Here is a 22,760-nt window from a genome sequence, read left to right on the forward strand (position 1 = left end):
TTGATTGGCTGCTGTGTCTGAATCCCCTGGCTCAGCCTCAGTTCCATTCCCAGCCTCAGCCTTGGCCTGCATGTAACTGAACACAGTAAAATATCTGCAAGAATGAGAGCTGGGGGTATAATTAAAGTTCTCTGCTTTGAGCTCGCTGGCTACCTGCTGTTTACAACAGACCAGACGAGAGGTACTGAAGCTGCATGTGTAATTTACTCAGAAACCAAGAAAGGTACATTTAACAGTTAGCTAAAATACACTTGGGTTGGTCTAACCTTGAAGAACCTCACATTGTGATGGATGTTAAACACTGAAAAATACCACACAGAGTCACATAGGAACATACTTAAAAAAAAAAGAAAAGAAAGAAAGACGTGAAGCATACAGTATGTGTACTTGAAAGTAGTCACGCTACTTAAGTTGAGGATTTAACATCAAGCACACAATGTCAGCATGTTTGACATATCTGGGTGTTAAATGTATTTTGGACAGGTTATACGAGTTCCACATGCACTGACATCTGTCTTTATAATCCACATTGTACTATGGATTTAGTAGCCAGTCTTAGTCTTAAGGACTGCGTTTTATATGTGACTGCGGCTGAATATACAAAGCTTGGTGCAGTGTAATGCATTACTGGAAATAAATGCCTAAAGAATGAAGTGGGGATGCAGCTTTGCAGATAGAAACTAGCAACTATAAACATGCACATACATGATTGGGCAATCTTTTGGGAAACTAGAAAAATATTCCAAATGGAGCTCCAACAGTTTAAAAGGCTCCCAGTGTCATCATTTTATACCACTATTTCCCCTTCTTCTGCCAACTCTGCATCTTACAACATCTTATTCCGCCTTCTCAGCAGAGCTAATAAAGTCCAACAGCTAGTTTAAGATAACGTCTACCTCCTCCTGACAATCACCTCTGACATTGTGCTAATGAGGAATTTACTGATTTTAATAGCAGTGGTCAACGGAGTTCCCCGGGGGGATTAGCAACAAAAGAAGCTGATCAGTGCGGTTCTCATCATAGTGAAGGATATGGATATCATTAAACCCCACACTTCACATAGTGCTTGTACACCCAGTATTAAAAGTGTCTCCTATGCACACACAGATATACAGCACACATGCACACTTAGCCAGTCATTAATTCTTAATATTCTTAAATTCCTATTTGCAATTAAAGAATGAAAGCACAGAGGACTGTGGCCTCCTGGGAACGAGCGAAACCTTAATTGTACGTGACAACATGTAACGGATACATGGCCTTGTATTATAGCATAATTGGGGATTTCAGAAGGAATAGTCTGCTGTGTGATCTACATTATGCCAACATCAGAAGCAGAGTAACTTGAGCGACACCCCCCACCACACACACACACTTTATTTTTCTAGAAGGGGAGTGTGTTTACTTGTGTTGTGCTCGAGGAGAATGTTATCACTTTGATGGTTGCCAAGAAAAATAAATCCTCTCTAATTTATGAATATCTCTTATTGAAATGTACTTGAAAGTGGATATTTTCTGATATCAAAGCTACAAAACAATTTGAAATAATTGAGTGCAGTAGGAGAGTCATTTGTAAAATAGTATGCAATACTAGGCATTCAAAAGCATTTCTGGGTGATTGTTGCCTTAAAAAAAGAAAGAAAGAAAAAAATAAACCAGCATACGCTTGCACAACTTGCTGTGTTTTTCTGGTTCACTGAGAGGACTTAGTAATTCCCCTCACTGTTTACCAGTATATTTCAGAAAGAATCTAAATGTAGAAGTTGCTCAATTTATAAAAATTTCAGACCTTATTATATAAATGAATAGCTCTTTTTTGGTTTTCAGCTACTTGAAGCTAAAAGAATTTAAAATGAAAAAAAAAAAAGTATAAATTGATTCATCTAAACGCGAATGTGCAAAACAGAAATGTGCAAATTTATCAGTGTCCCTATATTATTTCCTATACTATCCCAATAATATTTCCCAATGACAAGAGTTTCAAGTTTTTCAAATCCTCTTTCACATTGTTACCATATGGAAGGGGGCTATTTCAATTGTTCTCCCTTTCACACTCTGGATGATCTGGAGATCTGTGGATGGGTGCATGTAAAGCATGAAGTGTTTGTCATCCATTTAGTACAACTCACCGCTTTGGTGCACTGCACATCCTTCCCAAGCAGCCAATTAAGTTCCAGGTTTCCTTCTCCCTGGTAGCAGGACTGCAGGCGCTCCTTAATTCGTGCATTGATGTCACGAATGGTGAAGACGCAGAGCGCTGAGTCATCTGGTGGGCGATGGAACTGCTTCTGGCCCTTAGAGAAGATGGTGAAGAGCACATCATCGTGGGCACTGATATTGAGTGATGCAGCGAGAACACGTCCTGGCTTGCCAAGGTAGGCGGCCTGCAGTAGCCGGTACTCAACACCGCTCTTCACACAGCCAATAGGCAGGGAAACATAGGAGTGGAACTTGGGGTCATCTTTGCAGAGGCGAACAATGCGAGAAGTGTAGAACAGATCACTGCCGGATCCGCTTGACGACATGCTGTTTTCTGGTGTCTCGGGCTGAACAGTCAGGAAGTAAACAAAGCTGCCGCTGGCAAAGCCGTAAACATAGTAGATGTCAAAGTGAGAGACCAGTGCCAGTGTGTCTGATGGTATCTTTATGAGGGAGGACACAAAATCTGTGTGCAATTCATAGTCAAGCATAGCAGAGGATTCTGGGTCACGGGGCAACTTTCGACTGGAGATTGTAGGAAAGTAGTCCTGTTTGCCATCTACCGCTGTGCCAATAAACAGGGTCCCATCCTGGCCCTGCGAAGGCACAATGACCCCATACATAGTCCCAGTCTGGTTTACACTAGAGAGGTAGTGTTCTTTCTTGTGGGAAGGCTCCACTAAGATAAAGAGGTCATCCAATCTGAGGAGTTTACAAACTCCCTGGTACAGGCTGCCACAGGCCAGCAACCGGTTTTGGGAATAATCAATTAAGAGAAGCTTGTTGACATTGTTGGTTGAGACAAGAGGCTCAGAACAAGGCTGGACAATCAGAGGGGGGTAGCATGCCTTGTTGTCATCCTCTGGGCCTGTGTCATGGGAGACTAGAAGAGTCAGGTTGCCTGAGAGCTTGTACACACGGTTGACTGCTCCAATATACAAAGCGCCTGTGGTTTGGTGAACTGTCAGGTGGTTGAATACCCAGTCCCGACGTTCAGGGTGGAAACTAGTGAAAGTCTGCCCATTGGATAAGGCAGGTATTACTATGAGCCAGAAGCCTAGTAGAGCAGCCATTGGTCCCACTTTAGGGTTAAGTGATAAAGTTCTGCGAAATGCTTGCTGGCCCTCCATGTTTAACAGGCCTGGAAGGAAATCGCTAAGGGAGCTGAGAGAATGGATGTAATGAATACGTGGAGGAGACCTTTGCCTTTGTGTTGCTGAAGGCTATCTTGCAGGTCAAGCTTCACAAGGTTTTTCACATGTTTCTGTAAAAGAAAACAAGAAACAAAGAGAAAAGTTGTAAATTGTCACAGCTGAGTTACATGTCACACGAAGAAGATGCATTTAAGAGTGTTTCAAAGTGAAAAGGAATAAAAGGCTCACATTTAATAAAGCAATGAGCTGTGGAGAATAGACAATTGGTGGAAACCATTATGGTGCACATTCCAAAGGACAGGACAGGTTACAGCAACGGAAATTAGCTTGACCTGACTCATGCTAGCGCTGCTGCTGTCACACACTGAGTAAGAGGTTTCCAAGAACAGAAAAAAGGCCAAAACAGGCATTGCTCACTAAAAGCAAGGTCGCTGTGTTGTGAGACTGACTGTCTTTTTCTTCCAAAACAAGTGACACTTCAGTGAAGCTAACCTTTTACACATGTATTATATTCACTTATTTTATTAGAAAGGGTTTAGAATATTGTCATAATTAGCATCTGTATTTCTGTATGAGTTATTGTCCATAATCCTTTATGAGGATTTTAGTAGCCGAAACTTTGGCCAGGGCAGATCTAGGCAGTTTATCTTTAAATCAAAGTGAATAATTGTGTCCAATTTGGACAAAATTCCAAATACCTTTCCAAAGATATTCCATTCACAAATGGGATGGGCATAACATCACAGTGGCCTTGACTACTGACCACCAAGATCTAATCAGTTCATCCCTGAGTGCAAGTGAATATTTGGGGCAGATTTGAAGAATATTTCCTTCAGAAAATCCATAGACATTAATCTGTAGTGACCTAATGTTTGATCTTTCACCAACATCTAATCACTCCATCTCTGAGTCCAGATGATAGGGCTTACCTACAAAGGAAAACCTGAAACACATCTTCAATATTAGAGACCATGCCATACCAGAAACATTAGCACACATCTTAACGTTGTGTGCTTTGTTATCCTTAAAACATCATTCTCTTCTTTTTATTTTTATACTGACCCCATCCTCACGATTTCTTTAAACAAGTCCCCTATCAGTTGCCCATTTTGATATACTATATTAGTCAAAATGTATCACGCTACAATTAATGCAACCATGCTCAGCCTGGGCTGTAAAGATCTCTCTCCATGTGCTATAAAACCAAGCAGTCTGTCCCCAGGAGTTAATTATCTCATCCATTGGAAAAGACGGCCTGGATCTCATTACTGGAACAAACTGAGAACAAATTGGAAGCCACTTGCACACACCCCTACTCTTGCTCTTTAAGGGGCTCATTTTTATAGACTCTGAATCTATTAATTATTCTTTTATACAATTTATTTATTTATTCATTGTTTATAAATCAAGATCCTCTCCTACTGGTGTGCTCAGATCACAACTGATTAATTTAAAGGTGATTTTTGTGCTGCCTATAATTAATCCCTCCACTGTAATAGATATGTACAAAACACCCTCATGCAAAGATTAACTAATAAAACATCTGATGTATGTATGAGTGTGTCTCATTCCCCAAGTATTATCGGTGTACTCTATCAGAACCAAGTAGTGTGAGGGGCTAACAAGTGGAGAGAATGGCAGTGCATCCTAAAATCAAGTACGATTAGGCGTAGCGATCCAACAAGGGTAATTACTATGGCGCTGGAGGTGGTAAGCTGAGGAGTGACATGGGGACGCCGGGGGCTTGAATGTGTCAGAGACGGCCCTACATCGTTTTGTCACGCTCCAGATTTGCATTTCCAGCAGCGAGGGCACAGAGAATCGAGGGTGAAAAGATGTGGCCTGAATAATCAGTAACTGCACCTTGAATTAACAAGCAGCTGAAAAGGGGAGGGAACATTGTATGGGAAGATACTGAATAGCCAGCTTACATTGTGACGTGTTCAAGGCAGGTTTGATTTGCAGCAGTAATTTAGGGGTCCCTTTGAACCGTGTCAGCCTTTTCATAGACCCCAATCCAAATCCGTTAATGGCCATCTTAGGGTCCCTCCCTACTCCTACTCCTTGTGATCGAGTATACTACACAGCACCATCTTAAATATAGCCCTAAGGAAGCATATTGATCTATGTGTCCAGAAACACAGGTCCTAAAGCCCAGTCAACCTGTTCTTGGTGTGTGTGCACAGGCAGAGGCGTGGGAGGTGCGCTGTCCCAAAAGCACTTTATTAGCATGGTCATAAAAGTGCCAGTGACTCTAAAAAACAGCAAGGGTCAGACCCCCACCCTCACTTTCAGTTGCCTGCATGCTGCCATGCTCCTTTGTTTGAGTTTGTACATGGTAGATTTGCAAAGTGGATCCCTTTGGTGGCATAATCAGTTTCCTGCTGAGCTAGCTTTTTGCCCAAGCCCCAAAGCCTTTTGCCCTTTAGATCTTACGCTCCACCTCCACGCTTTAATCGTATGTATATACAATGTTTTAAGGACCATCCATCTTTTCTTCTTCTGCTTTTTATTTTTCCTACGTTTCCTCAGTTGTCAGGAGTAAAATTATGCATCAGTCTCTTATGTTGTGGCAACAGCTGCCCATGCAAAGAAAAAGAGTGACTGAATGGTGTAAATAAAAACCTCCACAAAAAGGTTATCCCCTCATATTGCTTTCAATAACACAGGGAATGAAGTCTTTGTTCAAGCTGATTGCATGACCACCTCTTTGTTGCACTTGACATAGCACTCCACAGTAGCATGCAGCTGAAGACTTTAAAAGAATACGAACAAAACTCGATCCCCCAGTGTGCTCTTTAGTTCAAAGCCATATCTTTCTTTTGTTTGTGAGAAGTCAGAATTAAGTAAAAGAAAATTAACATATAAATGCAACCAGAAATTATTCATACTTAAACATAGTTAACTAGTGACCTGGAAAAAGAAGAGGGCATGACTATGTTGACATTGAATTACAGGTAAACTAGAATATAGGCACATTTGCAGCTAGTAGTTCTGAATAAAAATTCAGACTTTCACTACATGAGATTTTTGCCATTAATGCTGAGGCACGGATAACAATTGACTTTTTCTTTTTCTTTTAAACATAGGGTGAGTGGATGAACCAAAAAAAGTCTTGTTCCTGAAATAAATTCAGTGTGCAGATGTTTCACAATTGTAGCCGTGGCACAGAAAGAATGATAGACTGCCATGATGACAAAACTGTCAGCGTCAGGGTGTAACATCATATAAGAATATAAAATGGAAAAAATTAGATAACAAAACAAAATTCTTTATGGTCATTCTCAGTAGATTTCCATTTTAAGACTCACACTCATATGACAGTCTCTTTGGCAGACGTAGAAGGCAAAGAAAGAGGATCTTCATGTCAAGGGAGACGGAAGAGAACTCACGTTCCCGCACAAACGCAAGCTGTGATCATGGCTTGGAGAAAAGACAGTTTTTGCAAAACTTCCCATTCATAATGAATAGTCAGGCACACAAAACACTGTGTTGGCACACTCAGCCAGGCTGCTTCAGAGTGCTTGTTAAACAAACTGGTCCCACTGGCTGCATGTGCACTGTCACTGTGACTGGTTGTGGGTCTTTTGCTGAAATGCTGGTGATTTCCCCAGCCACTGGGCATGATGCTGTGACAATGCCAACTGTGGTCAAAGGAGCTGGATTGTAGCACTTTAAAAAGATGCAAAAGAGCGACATTAGGTACAGGACAAGGATAAAGAAGCGGCGAAATGCAAAACGAGAGTTAAGTAAACCCTCAGTGATGGTTGGGAAGAAACAGCCTGAGGGTAGTCCAGCAACTAGCAAAATGGCACAGGAGAGAAGGAATTTGTCTTTGAAGCGGGAGCAGCCCTAAAGCTCCATCACCCTCAAATAGGCAGCAGGTCTTCTGCTTTTGTGCTCCCCCCCCCCCCTTTATTCTCTCCACATCCTAAGCTTCTTAACACTCCAGCCAAATTTGCTTCATCTGTTAAATTCATATTTACAGCAATTGTACTGCAGAAGATAGAGAATGTAAACCAAATCCATTTATGGTGCTGAATCCATTGTTGTTGAATTTACAAAAAAAAAAAAAAAAAGGAAATGGGAGATTGTAATTTCATGCCTTGGATTAATGTGTTATTCCCTCAACGATTAATGTAAAGCGTGAAATTTGAAAGCTTAAGTGAAAGTGATATGCTTCGAATCAAAGAGACAATTTGGAACAAACCTTCCTCAACTATCTAGTTAGGAAAAGTACAGTTAAGGGTTTAAAAATGTGTTGGATTTTTTTTATTCATTTCCTGGTAAACTTTTCAGTGGATGTGGCAATTTGGACAGTAAAAATAAAAAGTTTTATATTCCCCAAGGGGAGATCTCCTTCTATAGGAACTGATAAAAAGTATTAGCAGTAGAGGTTTGTCTATTAGTCTTCTCTCTTTTATGCTATCAGGAAAAGAAATAATGAGAGGCCTCGTTAGTATCTTATGTTGTTGAGCTGGAGTTATATTCATACATTCTTCTGTGACAATAGGAAATGAATTTCTCTGTTCCAGTGCCATTACGATCTGTCAGCTTCCAGGAAAACTATTCTCCATTCATCCATCCTTCCAGCCACTGCAAGGAAACATAGCATTTTCTCCTGCTACAACCCAATAGCAACAGAAAGGGAAAACACCCTCAGAAACCACAAGCCCTCCAGTAACTATCATTTAATTCTGTCTGGTTTCCTGTGCTGTGATGTTGGACGTGGTTGGTTATGCCCAATATTTTCTTGTGTAACGATTCAAAATTCCACCATAAAGATAAACCCTAATAACCAGGAGGAAATTACTGTCATTAAAGCCTTCCTCGTAACATAAAAATAGTCCAGAGCCGCTAAATTAAAACCATCACTGTGTAAATGTTTTAATTTGACCTTTTTATAAGCCATTTAGTTGTTGTTTGTCTTTTGACATGATATGTGTGAGGCTCTGAGCTATGGCTGAAAGAGCTGCAATTTAGCGATGCATAGTAAATTAATGCACAGTTGCTCACAATTAAGCATGAGCTCTCTGGGCACTCTGACAGAGCACTTTGCATCCAGTATTTAATAGCACTATCTTTGTTAGTGACCCATATCAGTGCACTTGCTCATGAGCATCTGAGTTTAGAGGCGTACAGAGAGGCCTTGAACTGCTTGTCAATGAGCTGCATTTGTTGAAAGCAGTCACAGCAGTGCCAAAGCCTTAGCATTATTTTAATGAAAACACATAAAAATGATTAGAACAACCCACCACAAACTTACATAAAAACATTTTTCATCAGGTATAGTCAAGACTTAGCATAGACGCTTATTCCCCAGTGCAAACAAGGGCATGTGTACCTAATCCTTCCCTTTAACCCTGTCTCTACACAGTTCCCCTCCCACTTGACAAACTTAGCACACTGGTATTGCAGCTAAAACCAGTAACATTTACAAAAGAGATTACAGTGTCACTGCTACTCTAATTATTTTTTTCCGCTCCCACAGCTGCTACATTCTCCTAACACACAGGCATGCACACATTTAAACTTGTACTTTCATGCGAGCTTAGACACGTACGTATCCACAGCTACAATGAAAGATACACAAATACATAGTGGCAGCTTCAATGTAAATGAATTACTCTTTTTCCCTCTCAATTCTTGCTCTGACTGACAAAACTAACAAACCTCTACATGCTTTTATTCATTTGAAGGGTGAATCCTGAGGCATGATCTTCTCAATCAATCCCAGCATAGTCATATGTGGTGTACGTCTCATCATTGCCGTCTGTCATCCGATGAGAGCAGATTTCTATTAGGAGGCATTTCCATAAATCTAAATTGTAAAGGGCCTTAGTGAGAGCAGAGCAAATCCTCAGTGGGCAAAGAAAACAAACAAAGCAGGATGTCAGGGGAGACCACAGGATCAGATATCTACCTCAGCTCATACACAGATTGAAATTGAATCAGGCTTTTTTTGATTGACATCATACACATTTTATCAAACCGAAGAACCTTAACTACTTTTGACGCACGCGGTGGATGCTGCGCTGTCCTCGCACTTTGAAACTCTGTATAATAGTATAATGGAAGCTAGATGTGGAGAGATCCATTTAAGTTAAAGTAGATGGGGTGTGTTTCAGTGGTTTGCGTATCTGAAATTGAATCACTTTCCTATGAATTACTGAAGAAAGGAAATTTGCAAACACACAGCTCACAATATTTTGAACACCTGTAAAAACAGTAGAATTTTGTCCTTTCAAGAGGTTATCGTGAACTGAGCAGAGAAAGAAGCATTTGAATAAAATTCATCAATTCATCTGATCTCTTACATGACATTATGAATTTAGGCAGTTCAGCAAAGCGAATATTTTGAAACTCGTAACTACCAATAGCTCTTCTCATATCTAAGGCAACTTCATAGTGGTCAAATCTCAATGCAAATTTAAGAGTCGGTGAAGCAGACAAATGCACTTGGCAAAATGTAGAACTTGGCTGGTGCGCCAGGTAGCAGGTGCAAAGGACAGCTAAAGGGGCATTGGTGTGAACGAGTGGGCAATTGCACGTCTTGTGAGTAGAAATGAAATGCATGAAAGGCTCAGTTCGTCTTGCCTTGGTGAAATCAGATTGCATAAACTCTGTGCTGCACCGAACATAAGAGAGGTAAAGGCAGCCGAACCAAAAAAGACACAGATGACATTAAACCAAGCAATACCACACTCCAGCGCAAACTGCAGCTGCTTGCATTGCATGTGTGGATGCAAGCAGCTGCATCATCATAGCATGTGTCTGTGTGTACTGGTTTGCGTTAATTTACTTAAAAAAAAAAATCAAAAAAAAAAATCAGCAGACTTTCCCCGCAGAGGCGTTATCTGCCTGTAGCTGCAGTCTGCTAAACAAAGCATGGACTCTGACCTTTGGTGTGCAGCTGCCAAGTCAGAATAAGGCACCGATGGACTGAACCTTCTGTCAAAAAAATATCATGCCAAATCCACAGTAAAGCACCACCAAACTGATCTGCAAGTGGGGAGAAATGTGTGAATTTAAATACTTCTTCCATACATAGACCTTCCATATAATGTGTAGTAATATGAATTTTCTCCATCCACAGCCCACAGCTTCATCATTTGTTCAACTGGGATCATAGTCCTAAGGCATGGCTGAGTGGTCAAGCTGACTAAGGCTGAAAAGGTCTAAGAAAGAAGGAGACAGAGGGAAACCGAAACCCAAAAAAGGGATCGAATGAATGATGGTATATGAAAAAGAGAAAGAATGTCAAGACCTGCTGCTAGTTGACAAGGCTGTTAGAGACTACGGCAGCCATAACTCCAGAAGTTGGCATGGTCTTTCCATTATCTGGAGAACATTGGCACAACATGGCTGGCACACTCAGGCTACAGGAAGATCAATCAAAAAGCGAAAGGAATGAGGAGGTCAAAGACGGTCAAAGATGAGTGAAATCTACACAGGACTATTCTTTGGTCTAAATGTATAATAGATCTACTCATTACATGACAAGACCTGTTTTTTCACTCAGGAAATGCAGAGGAGGGGGAGGAATGGTTATACAACAGATTTTGGAGGAGAGGAAAAAAATGATGTGCATCCTGTCAGTCAAAGTAATCCCTTCATTTTCCCCTGCTACCGTTTCATCTAAGGACTGTATGATATAGCCTGGAGCTCTGTAATCACACGCTGGTTGAAAGGATGAGGCTACTCTGGGTTGGCTAACAACCAGGCACTATAAACTCAGCAGGAAACGCACTTTTCTGTTGAACTGCTCTACAAACATGGTCACTATGGATCCCTGCATGGTTTACAGAGGATATGCTATAGATAAGGTAGTATGTGGGTTTACTTTTGATTATAGTGACAAGTATTGCCCAACAACCAGGGCTGTGGTGTAACTTAGAACAGTGGGAATGTGATCTGTGATGTAAGAGAAATTTATACTGCTGTGCCAGATATAGCTCTATCAATGCTAAAAATCAATAATATGCCAGTGCAATTAAAATAACAGTTGAGCATGTAAGAGCAAGAGTTGGCTGGCAGGATGCACAGTACCAGCATTGAAGGACAAAATGGGGGGGGGGGGGGGGGGACAGACGACATTATGCAAAAATCATATAAACACCCATCGCTCTTCCATGAACTTTATGAGTCATTTTTTTTAGTCCGATAATAAACACAAGAGTCACTCAGTTGCTCATTTCCGATGTCATGGGATTGACTGACGATGTCTGCAGCTGCCGTGTGTATATGTTGTGTTTGCACAAGTTGTTGTTCTGTCTGTGTCAGTGCGCATGCGGCTGATTTAATTCCTTGTGCTTATCCAGGACAGCAGACAGCTTTCTTTGGGACTATTCTGTTTACAGCTAGCCACACTCCTCCATGGAAATTTTAACAAACACAGCAAGACTGTATAAACAAATGCTTCTTCTTACAAAAGTGAAATGTTTTTTGCTGTCACACTGAAAGCATAAACCTACAGCTGTCACACTGGGTCTGTGATTTTTTTTCCCTTCCATTCTAAGCTTCAGCACAGATCTCAGCTCTCTCAAACCCCAACTCTTAAAAGGGTCAGCCGCAGTTCCATACAAACACACCGGACTGTCTTATCGCAAACGTAAGGCTGCTACTTTGCAATGGCAGCACTTGTGAGAAGTTAAACCGCCTAACCCTAATGGCCCATTCTTCTTTCCTGCCGCAGTGAGTGCAGAAGTATAACGGTCATGCTTTGTCCTCACAAAGTCCAATCCTTTTTGTCATAAAACCTGAATAAACACTGAAGTTTGACCAAAGGCAAACAGCGTCTCTGTTTACAGTGGCAAAGATAATGAGACTTTAAAACCTGTGACCTTAATATGGAAACACATGAAAAAACCTATAAACATATGTCACTCATTTTCTGTCTGGTAATCTAATTAACATTTGTACAGTACTATCAAAGCAAACTTAAATTAATATCGTGGTATTTTTTGTGAACCCCTACAGGATGAAAAGAAACTTTTACCCATTGTATTCACAATCGGCTTCGACCACAAGCATAATGTTGTGTGCCTCTCGAATACACACTACTGTCTAAGGACCATTAAAGCTTATTTTCGAGAGCTCTTTGCTTGGACACATAAAACAGATGCATTATCACACAGCTGAGCAGGGTTCAACCTCTCTCCTGTTCTCTCAGTCTGTTTCTCTCTCTACCTCAGCCCGGTCAAGGCCCTTCTAATTTCATCAGGGGTGATAAAACACCACAAAATCAGTCTGTGGTTAGTTACTTAGCCCAATCTCTCTTTGGACGAGAGGCAATAACAGCATGTGGTGAGGAAATTGGGTGCTTATTCACACAGAAGGATGCATGCCGAGCAAGCAGAACGGCCTGGTTACTGTCAAGACCGTGCACAACAGACCACAAACAAAAACAAAGGTAGTGACTGTCTGTCTGTACACTGAAAATAATCATCAGGTATAAAGCGAGCAGAAAGGAGATGAATTGGACCCAAATGTGCCACAGTTCCCACAACAAAACTGCAACCACCTGCAAACTTTACTCCACTAGGAGATCAATTAAGAAATGCTTAATTTCAAAGGCTGATTTGAAAGCTTTCCAAACATTTCTCAAATGGGTAAAGTACAGTACAAAGCAAAGCAAAGTTACACTGCTACTACAGACCACAGCTCGCAGGAAAGCTTACACTACATTTGTATGCAAGTCCAACTAGGGTTTGCAATGAATATGAATAATAAAGCAGTAGTGAGTGCTGCAGTAAGCATTAACTCGGTCTTGCGCATGGTGGGCGTATAACAATCCACCTGATCGTCCTCAGGGGTGCAGCAGCTGCTGCCAGGACAGGACTGAATATGATGGCACAGAGCATAGAGAGCAAGCCAGATGACTGACTGAGTGAATTGCTGGATCAGTGCTGAAGCACACACGCATGCCTTCCGGCCTGTTCCATGTGAGCCCCGTACAGGATGCAGTTCTGGCTGGGATACGGTGGAAAATCAGCACTTGCTGGTTTCCTGTCAGATAGTGTCCTGAGAATCTAGCAGGCATATCACCAAGGCAAACACTGTTCTAATAAACACACACAGAACAAAGATTGTTATAAACTTTGCTAAACACATGAGATGTTTATTTCGAAAAACTCTAGTACACAAATAAAACATGACACAGCTGAAGTACAAGAATGCTGCCTGCACAACAGTCAGCGTTGACTAACGATACTGGCTGATCACAGATGTATAATTTAACAGATATAAGCCAAAACGCATTTTTAGTAGAGCATACTGCAGATTTGTGCTGCAATTTAGAAATGGTGAAAATATTGGTTTCTGGTATCTGCTGCTCTTTGTCTTGTTAACTGCTATTGGCAATATTAACTGGTGGCTGTATGTTCCATTGATTCTGTAGTCCTTATACCTACGATCCTACGATGCAGATACATAAACTTAGATTATTCATATTCTGCTCATTCAGCCCACTTTCATGGTGACTGTCAAAACTGATGGCGAACCTGCCTTACACACACGGTGTCATCTGGCACAAGATGCCACTTACTGTATGTGATAACCTTGTCTGTCTACCCTGATGGACAAGGTATCACATACCTGATACTGAGGGGTCACTTCCAACTTGTCATTTGTCAACAAGAAGGGTTACTTTCGAAGGAGTGTGTTTGAACCGGTACCATGAATGTTTCCTAATCGTAATGTTAGTAAGGTTTTTTTTTAAAAAAAAAGCAAGACAGGGGAGAAAAAAAAATAGTGCAAAACAAAACAGACCAAATGTTAAATGAACCAGGGTCTCTTGAAAATATCCTACCCCACCCATGCCAACCTCCTTATGAGGACTTTGCTTTAATATGGGAATGTTATCTTTTAGTGTCTCATACAGCCACAGCTGAAGCATACGAGTGGAGCTAAAAGACAATTTCCATATACTGGAGAGATAAAGGAAGAGTCTGACAAGCTGCGTTACACAGAGTGTTGGGATGTAAAAAGCTCCATTTACTCATGTGTTGACTGGCTGAAGCACTTTCAAACAATTATATTTTCTTTCAATAATTATTTTTTGTTTCGCTGGCACAAAAAGACTAATTAACCATTTTCTTTCAAAAGTCATCAGGCTATTGACCGAGTTCTTATTTTGATCACTGAAAAGCATTTCATAATCTGTGTATTAGGCATATAAGTACACATCCTCCAGGCCGCTTAGATCAATTTTTACAAGCATCAGCATACGCACTGTGATGAAGCACGGGGATCAGTAAAGAGATCCAATAATCGCCATGTTGAAAGCGGCGCCACGGACACAGACGACCAGGGAATAGTAAAGATCTAGAGCAGGGGTCCCCAATCCCAGTCCACGAGGGCCGGAGTCCCTGCAGGTTTTAGATGTGTCCTTGATCCATCACAGTTGATTTAAATGAATAAATGACCTCCTCAACATGTCTTGAAGTTCTCCAGAGGCCTGGTAATGAACTGAGATCTAAAACCTGCAGGGACACCAGCCCTCGTGGACTGGGATTGGGGACCTCCTAGAGACTTCACCTGGCTAGCTTGCTTGTTGCTTGGTCCACTCTGCTGCTGCATCAGCTCTGGGCTGGGTATTGCTCTTTTTGATGACCTACGGTAATGTAAACAGCCTAAATGTCAATATAATTGACTGATGTAACCACAATAACTACACACCAACATTATTTACAAGCAAAGCACGCGTGTGAAATGCCTATAATGTACACGATCTGCGACTACAGAGCTGCTCTGAGTGTGTCAGAGCTGTATGAAGAGCTACTATAGCCATTCTGGGAATAAGTGCTTCACACTCATTTTCACAGGCCAGAGACTCCCGAGTCTCTCTCCCTGCTCTTGCTGCAGATATAACATGTAGACAGGCAGGCCATCTGTATTCTTCAGGCAGACACCAGAGACCATATTTTATATGTGGCCACCCAGCCTTATATAACCGTCTGTCAGTAGTGTTCTTGTACGACATCTTGATATAGTCACCCAAAGAGCAAAGAGGCTTGGATCTCTGGAAGGCATAGCATAGAAGTAATCACATATACTTGCATGTACATAAGTAGGTCTCAACAGGGTATTACAACAAACAAAAATACAGAAAAAATAAATAAAAAAAAATCAGAGAACGAATTTCCCAAATCCAGCTCAAGTATTAACTAGACTGTAATTCTAACAACGCTTTGACTGCATGTAAAATGTTGGGCATGAGAAATACTTGGATAGAGGACTTATCTTGGAGTATTCTGCCTTTCCTTAGTCACCAAATCACTTTTACAAGCCCAGCCTCCCCCTTTCTCAAGCTAAATGTAGCGGTTGTATTCTGAGCATTAAAATTGATCAAAGACTAATCTCTGCTAGTACGATGATTAAAATTACCATCTGTCTCCTTGTTAAGGGCGTAAAATAAGCAGGGACTGGATCCCAGATTGCAAGATGCAGAGACAAAAAGACAGAAAGTCAAAAAAAGAAAAGTGCAATAAACAGAGGAGAGGGTGAAAGGAAAGACCAAGAGAAACAAAGACACGACTCACAAACAGACAGAGGAATAATAAATGAACATAAATCAAAGAAACGAGCTTTCCTAACTTGGTCACTATGACCAATGCCAAACCAAGACTCTGAATTCCTCTGTGGCAGCTTCTCCCTCAGTAACTCTTTCTTTAGGCCGCACACATAGATGATGAAGCTCAGGGAAAAATGCTGTAGCTTCAACACTTTAAATGTGATCATAGTCTGCAGGTTTAGCAGAGCAGTAAAATGAAGTTTCAACAAGTAGGCCAGCTCGCTGCGTTCAATAGATAAATCTCACTGAACTCTTTTTAATGATTAGTGTGCTATTGCAGAATATATGATGAAACTAAAGCCCACAATGGAGTCACCATAAACACAGCAGTGGGCAAACAGAGTATTTCTCTCTATCACCAGATTCTGTCATTTCTTAGTTGGGGGATATGGGGAGGCAAAACACTGGATCGAGTACTTAGCAGCCACCCTTTTTAGCCAAACAAAACAGCCCTGCTGGTGCTGCTTCCCATAAACTACATCAGCAGTAGAGAAAACATATAATCATGCTCCAGCAAAAAACTGCAATAACAGGAAAGAGAAAAACGATAAAAATCGACTATTTGCTACCCTCGAGAAAATGTAACCAAGGGGGGGAAAAAGCCCCATTCAGCATTTCATCAGTAACATAAATAGGAGCAGCTGGGGCAGAATAACATGCTGAAGTGGGCTAATTAGGACACTTGGTGGTTGGTTCACTGCTGTTTCAGTCTGCCTAGGACCCACTAAGAAAGAGTGTGTTTTCCCATTAGTCTGGAGTATTACACTTCAACACACACCTACATCATCTACAAGGATGTAGATGCAGATCCGGTGAGATCACCAAAGCATGGTTAGTCAGCTGATCCCAGGTCTTCAGTTTTCCTTAACTAGCCCAGTGCAAATGTTCTCAGTGGGTTTGTTTTTTTTTTTTATACCTCTCTCTGGCAAATGGTGCCCTTCACTCCTACGAAAACAGCCTCGTCTTCCGGTTCCGTCACTCCCTTCCAGCTTCCTCTTCTCTTCCTGTCTGACTCAGTATCACAAGCAAAAATCCCAGACCTCCCTGTTTCTTCCTTTGTTTTATAAAAGAGGCTGGGAATGCTGCATTTCACTGGTACTGGGAACCCTTTGAGAATTAAGCGTGACCCCGTGACCTTGATGAGTCACGATCAAGGTGCTGACACACAGGAGCAATACGCCAGTTTTTCAATTAAGAAGCTCTGATTCTGTGTTTATAGAGGTTGATCACATGCATCCAAGACACAAATCTCAACAAGATGAAGTCTTAGTAACAGCATCAAGTGCAGAGCAAACTCATAAATAGCATCTCACTGTTGGTTATGTTCAGTATAGCTGCATTTACATTCTGCAACCACTTTCTCTTCCTGGTAAACACCCTTTATTGTCAAACATTACAAGCAGACGCATTATGTTTGAAGCACATTTTTTTAGCTTGTGTTTTAAAGGCTTTGCACGAAACTAACGTAACAATGTCTCCTGCAGCGAAATCATTCTGGCTAGTCTTCAGGCTGCAGTTTCATTCTGCTTCCTTTGCTTTCCCTTTTCTGACTGGTTGTTTCAAGTAATAGTATGCAAACACAGGTGGAGTTGTTTACATTGACACAGAGCTACTGTACATTTTCTGCACCACAGGGAGCCAAGCAAGCAGAGACACCCCATTTTAGCTTTTTTTAGACTACTAATGCTTTGTTGAACACAACCCACAAACACTGTGCCTCGACAAAATAAACAAAGCAAAGGTGTCCTTTATCGGGCAAGTCCATGTCTGTGCACACTGCAGCGAAATAAGCGTCTGTGCGCCCTGAAATGATGGAAAGTATACGTATGCACATTCTCACTCTATTCAACAGTAACATAATGCCCAGTAGCCCGTTCCTGTTTTCCATTTTCTAATTTTCCTTTTGGTTTGACGATGCAAAGCAGAATGCAGGCCATGGTCCCAAAACACAGGTGAATGCAAAAATGCGCTACGATTTCCCAGCCATATGCCAGTACCCTCTGGCATGCCTCCACCCACCTTTGCAGCTTCTCCCTTTCACAGGAAAGGAAGGTGAAGAGAAGAGGCAGACAGATGAGTGGAGAGTGGACACAGAGGATATGATACTGCATAATGTAAATCCCCAGAACAAATAAAACATGGACACTTTCAGTGTGTAGCTAAAAAATAAATTACTCTACTTCTGTTTAAAAAAAAAAAAGCGGAATAAGGACACTCTTTTGGGGACTTTAAGTCATGCAAAAGCAAATTATTTTTCATTCGACAGTATGTGCACAAAAATATGCCTGAAACATTGTGCATACTTTGTAAATAAATGCAAATCCACCTCACCTATTCACCCCTGTCAGGTTGAACATGTTTTCTGAGAAATGTGGGGGAGGACTTGCGGCAGCAAAGGCAACGAGGCTTGTGTAAAGTACTTAACAGTAAACATTGTACTTACACGCTCAGAGATGCCTTCTGCAGTGAGAAAAATATTTCTAATTCCCAGCTTTACTCTAGCTCTTACTTCAAGATGAATGAGGAAATAAAGATGCGTCTAGTAAAACTGGGCCTGTAGTGGCAATAATGTGTCAAATATCCTTTGAATGCACCTTCTGTGTGGATGATGTATTAACTTCTATAGCATAATTCCCTAACTGGAGCAGATTAAGACAAGAAAGGATGCTCATTCATCGCTTTCATGTACAAACCTGCCCAGTCAATCCTCAGTTTTCTCACTCTCTCTACTTACTCACCTCCCTTCTTTCACTTCTGCCTCCCTTAGGCAGGAAGATGTTTCAGAGCAGTCATGTTTAATCAACATCTTCATGGACAACACAGGGATTTCAAACGGTCCGCGGCAAAAGGTTTGGTTGTCACAATCTGAATAATTGTCTCATATCTTGTTTCATTCTCCTTAAACATTACATTCTTGCCCTGCACAAAAAAAAAAGTATTGTATGCAAAATTACTGTTTTTGAAACATATGCACAAGCTTATTTTGTTCTTACCACAATAAATATGCCAGTAACTTTTTCTATCCCAGCAGGCTCGGGCAATCTGCATACAGCTGAGCCCGTTTCACTCCAAGTGAAGCAGAGAAAGTGGTGATGATGTTGTAGGAGACAAGCCTGCACCACTAAGGCAAGAAAGCCATGACAAACTCTGATGGAAACAATAGTGTCCGAGGAGGAAGCCAGAAAAGGCGCGCCTCTCCAAGTGTTTCCACCAGAGTGATGAAAATCTTGTTGAAAGTGAAATAAGTTTCAGAATATCCCCTGACACATTCACTGTGGTTCAAAACACAGAAAACTATTTGGATGTCAAAATGAATATATATTTATATATTTTTTTTAAAAAACGATGAAGCTAAAAACAGTTCATCTACAAGGCTACAAGAAAAACCGGTGGAGGAAAAGGAATACGCGATCTGTCAGCTCGAAATGAGAAACTCTTGAGCTGAAAGACTTAACTTAAAAAAAAATCCAGATACTTCAGCATCAGTGGAAACGTGCCAAGAATTTAGACTCAGTGATCGTATTAGAAAAGACAGAAGTCATTTTTAATTAAAGATGAGATAGTTTAAGCTAAGATGAGACACAGAACACTGAAATATTTTTAAATAAAGGTTAAAGCTAAACCTTTCCATGAAGTATTTTGTTTTCTTTACATGCTATGTAAGGCCATTTTGTGGCCTGTGTTGTTTTGGAAAACTGTAAATGTCCAAAAGGCAACAACAACAGCAATAGTAGTAGTGGTAGAGGTAATTATAAACTGCTAGTAAATGAGGCCAAACGCCCACAACTTGTGTTGCAGCTGATGGTCGAAAATGTGATGAATTTTGATTATGTGTTTAGCATGGCATCGCATCACATGATAATAATGTTCTTTGTAGGTAACAAGAAGACATTGCTGTCATCTTTCATATATCATTGGTTATGACAGAGGAAGAAAAACATGCCTGTCTGGGTGAGCTCCTGCTGAGTACATGCAGTGTTCCTCTTTGATAGCAAAGGGCACTAGGAAGTAAGGGTGGTGGAACAACAACATCCAACATTCCCATTATAGATTCACCGTGTTAATATAAACACTGTACAGTGTGATTCACAGTGATAACTTTTGCTGATTCATTTTGACACAACACATTCCCCTAAAAGTCACTGCTAAAAAAAAAAGGAAGAGGTTTTTGCTTCCTCAGTATCCCACACATTTCAAAAAGCCCTATGCTTATGGTGTGCTGAGCTGTAATCTAAAAGGTTGGGCAGAGGTGAAAAATCAACAACAAAAGCAATTACATTCATAAAGTGTTATTAATGGTTTGGGTCACAGCAAGTTGGGAAAGTAACGACATGTCCTCACAGACTTTGTGTGGGCTTCATGACAAGCTTCCTCCCTTTTTTAAGTACCTTTCATCCCTTTTCTCCTGCTGGTTTCAGTGTGTGGATCAGAGTCACGGATTCATGCATAAACATAAATGTTATCCCAGAGGAGTATTCATTTCCTCTGGCGTGGACACTATAAATCACCTTGGGCCAAAGTAAAGAGTCTGCAGTCTACAGACTGGCGGCACAAACTCTAGTCCAGACTCTGTTTTTTTTTGGTTTTTTTTTCATCATGCATCCAGGATCTTTCTTCCTGTACCTTCAGAAACTGATCAAGCATTCAAGTAAGAAAGAAAAGAAAAAAAAGTTTTAAATTACATGTGCAGTTCTGCAAGTAGAAGCCAACTCATTAATTGTTTTCCCTTTTTGCCTCTATCAAAATTGCAAGGAAATAAGAAGCCACAGTGGGGCAGATTCTGTGTTTTGAAGTTGTGGGAGTTTCAAGGTCTTTCATCATCAATTTAGCACAATTTACTTTGGTCGACGACAGTGGAAAAAGCTAATCAGGAAGATGTGTGTGCACGCAACAGAAGGAACAAGATAGCAGAGGAAGGGGGAGGACTTTTCCAGACAGTTTCTCTTTGCGATCTAACTCAGGAACAACTTTAGAAGGCCTTATTTCCCCTTTTTTCATCTGTTTTCTTTCTATTGAAGGATGAGGATGACTCAAAGATCCTGCCTCATACTGAGAGAAGATACCAATCCAGATAAGGCCACAGCTGAGTGCAAAATAGTAACAAGACAGCACAAGTGCAAGCACCAACATGTCACTGAGTGTTGGGGCCCAATGAGGGAATTTTAGCTTTTGTTCGATGCTAACATTTTTTCAGTCAATACACTAACTACAGAGAAAATTAAGTGCACGTAAATTCACAGATTTTCTTCATTTTACAATTCCAGAGCAAATACTTACATTGTTTGACAGTTGTAAGGGGTAATGGCCATAACAGCCCCTTTGAGTTGAAAGTGGTTCTAGTTGTAATTGGCCTCAGTTTATATGGGAGGGACAAAGCTGCCGTTGGCCGGACTCCCCTATAGCACATGAGCAGACTAGACAAGCAATGTCTGCACCCCTTTTCCTGTAGTAACCATGGTAACAGTGGCAGGCAGGGGCATCCTCATCACCAGGGGGCAGTGTGGGCAGCGCAGCATGTTGTTGCCCTTACTGCCTACCCTGGTATATCGTCTTGAACATGCACACAGACCCACACACACACACAAACAACACACAAAGTGCCACACAGTCAAACTAAAATAAATTAAAATGGACACAAACACATGGAGCTGTGAACATATGACACACACACACACAGTCATCTGCTCCTGACAGCTGCCCCTTGGCGTCTAACAGAAGCCCCCTCCCACCCTGCCTCTCTCTCCTGCTCCCTTTTGTTGCTCACTTATTGTTGAGTTTCCACCAAACAAAAACGCACATCCTCCCGTGACACCAGCTAATTGATTATTGATGGTGCCAGGCTAAACTGACTTATATTCAAATACATGTGAAAGGAGAAAATGGTAGAGACAATGCATTCAGTGCCTTTCATGAAAATGAAGTCAGTCAAGGTATTTGGATGTAAAGCTTGAGGTCTTTCTTGTCTCTTGTTTTGTAGCTGCTGTAGCTTGATGGGCAACCTTGGAAGCAGTTTGAGGACTAAAGCGAACGAGGAGGAAGAATATTGTTAGTGATCTGGAAAACGGTGGCTGGAGAAATAAAAAATCATAAGAGCCTTGATGGCTTGCTGGGGTGACAGTCTGACTTCCAGCCGGTGAGAAGATCAGTGACAAACAAACAGCCAGACTTGTTATTCTGCGGGTACCTATGCCATGATTCCTGCCCTTATCACTGGCATCGCGTAATTTTGTTACACGTGGTAAATATAGGATGGTTTGTGACAGCAGAGATCAAATAAAGTGAGAGTGCCCGGGCAGGGGAATGTGGAAATGGGCCTGAATGCCTAAACAGGCTGTTGTGTGAAGGAGAGAGACTGATGATTGTGGCAGGCAGATTGAGGCACTAAAGAATGGCAGAAGCAAGGGATCCTGTCCCATGGAAATGTGTCATGAAGTCAGTTCTATTAACATCTTAATAAAGGCTTCCCAGGCCCTGGAGAGCATTCGTGAGCAGACTGCCTTCTCCTCTCACATAGGGGCCCAAAGCTGCTGCTGCTGCAGCATGTCAAGGAGAGAACAGTTAAGTTCTGCCAGTATTGCATTGTAAGAGTGTTAGGCTTCCCAAAGGAGCAGCCTAAATGCCTACCCACAAACATGCTCCACTAAATTCCTTTATTCCCCTTTCCCTCTACTTTCATTTACTGTCCATTTCTCCATCTGTTGGGTTTAGTGGCCCTACAAAAGGCTTTGTTTCAGCAAGCTGGCAAGCTTTGGGACAGCAGAGTGTGCATTGGGGTTCACTGCTAAACTTGCCACCATCAATAGGGAGAGCAGGATCTGGACTGGCCACGGCTG

General features: G+C 41.4%; 1 protein-coding gene across 2 annotated transcripts in view; it reads right to left on the bottom strand.

The window, feature by feature from the left end:
• plxna2 (plexin A2) overlaps positions 1 to 22,760 on the bottom strand; it is a 173,566-nt gene that overhangs the window by 145,546 nt on the left and 5,260 nt on the right. For both annotated transcript variants that reach the window (XM_085147225.1, XM_085147224.1), the window contains exon 2: positions 2,130 to 3,463. In XM_085147225.1, coding sequence (XP_085003351.1) covers positions 2,130 to 3,329 — 1,200 coding nt within the window. In that variant the 5' untranslated portion in view covers positions 3,330 to 3,463. The remainder of the gene's footprint in view (positions 1 to 2,129; positions 3,464 to 22,760) is intronic.

This window comes from Neolamprologus multifasciatus, chromosome 20 (assembly GCF_963576455.1).
Source record: "Neolamprologus multifasciatus chromosome 20, fNeoMul1.2, whole genome shotgun sequence".
NCBI lineage: Eukaryota > Metazoa > Chordata > Actinopteri > Cichliformes > Cichlidae > Neolamprologus > Neolamprologus multifasciatus.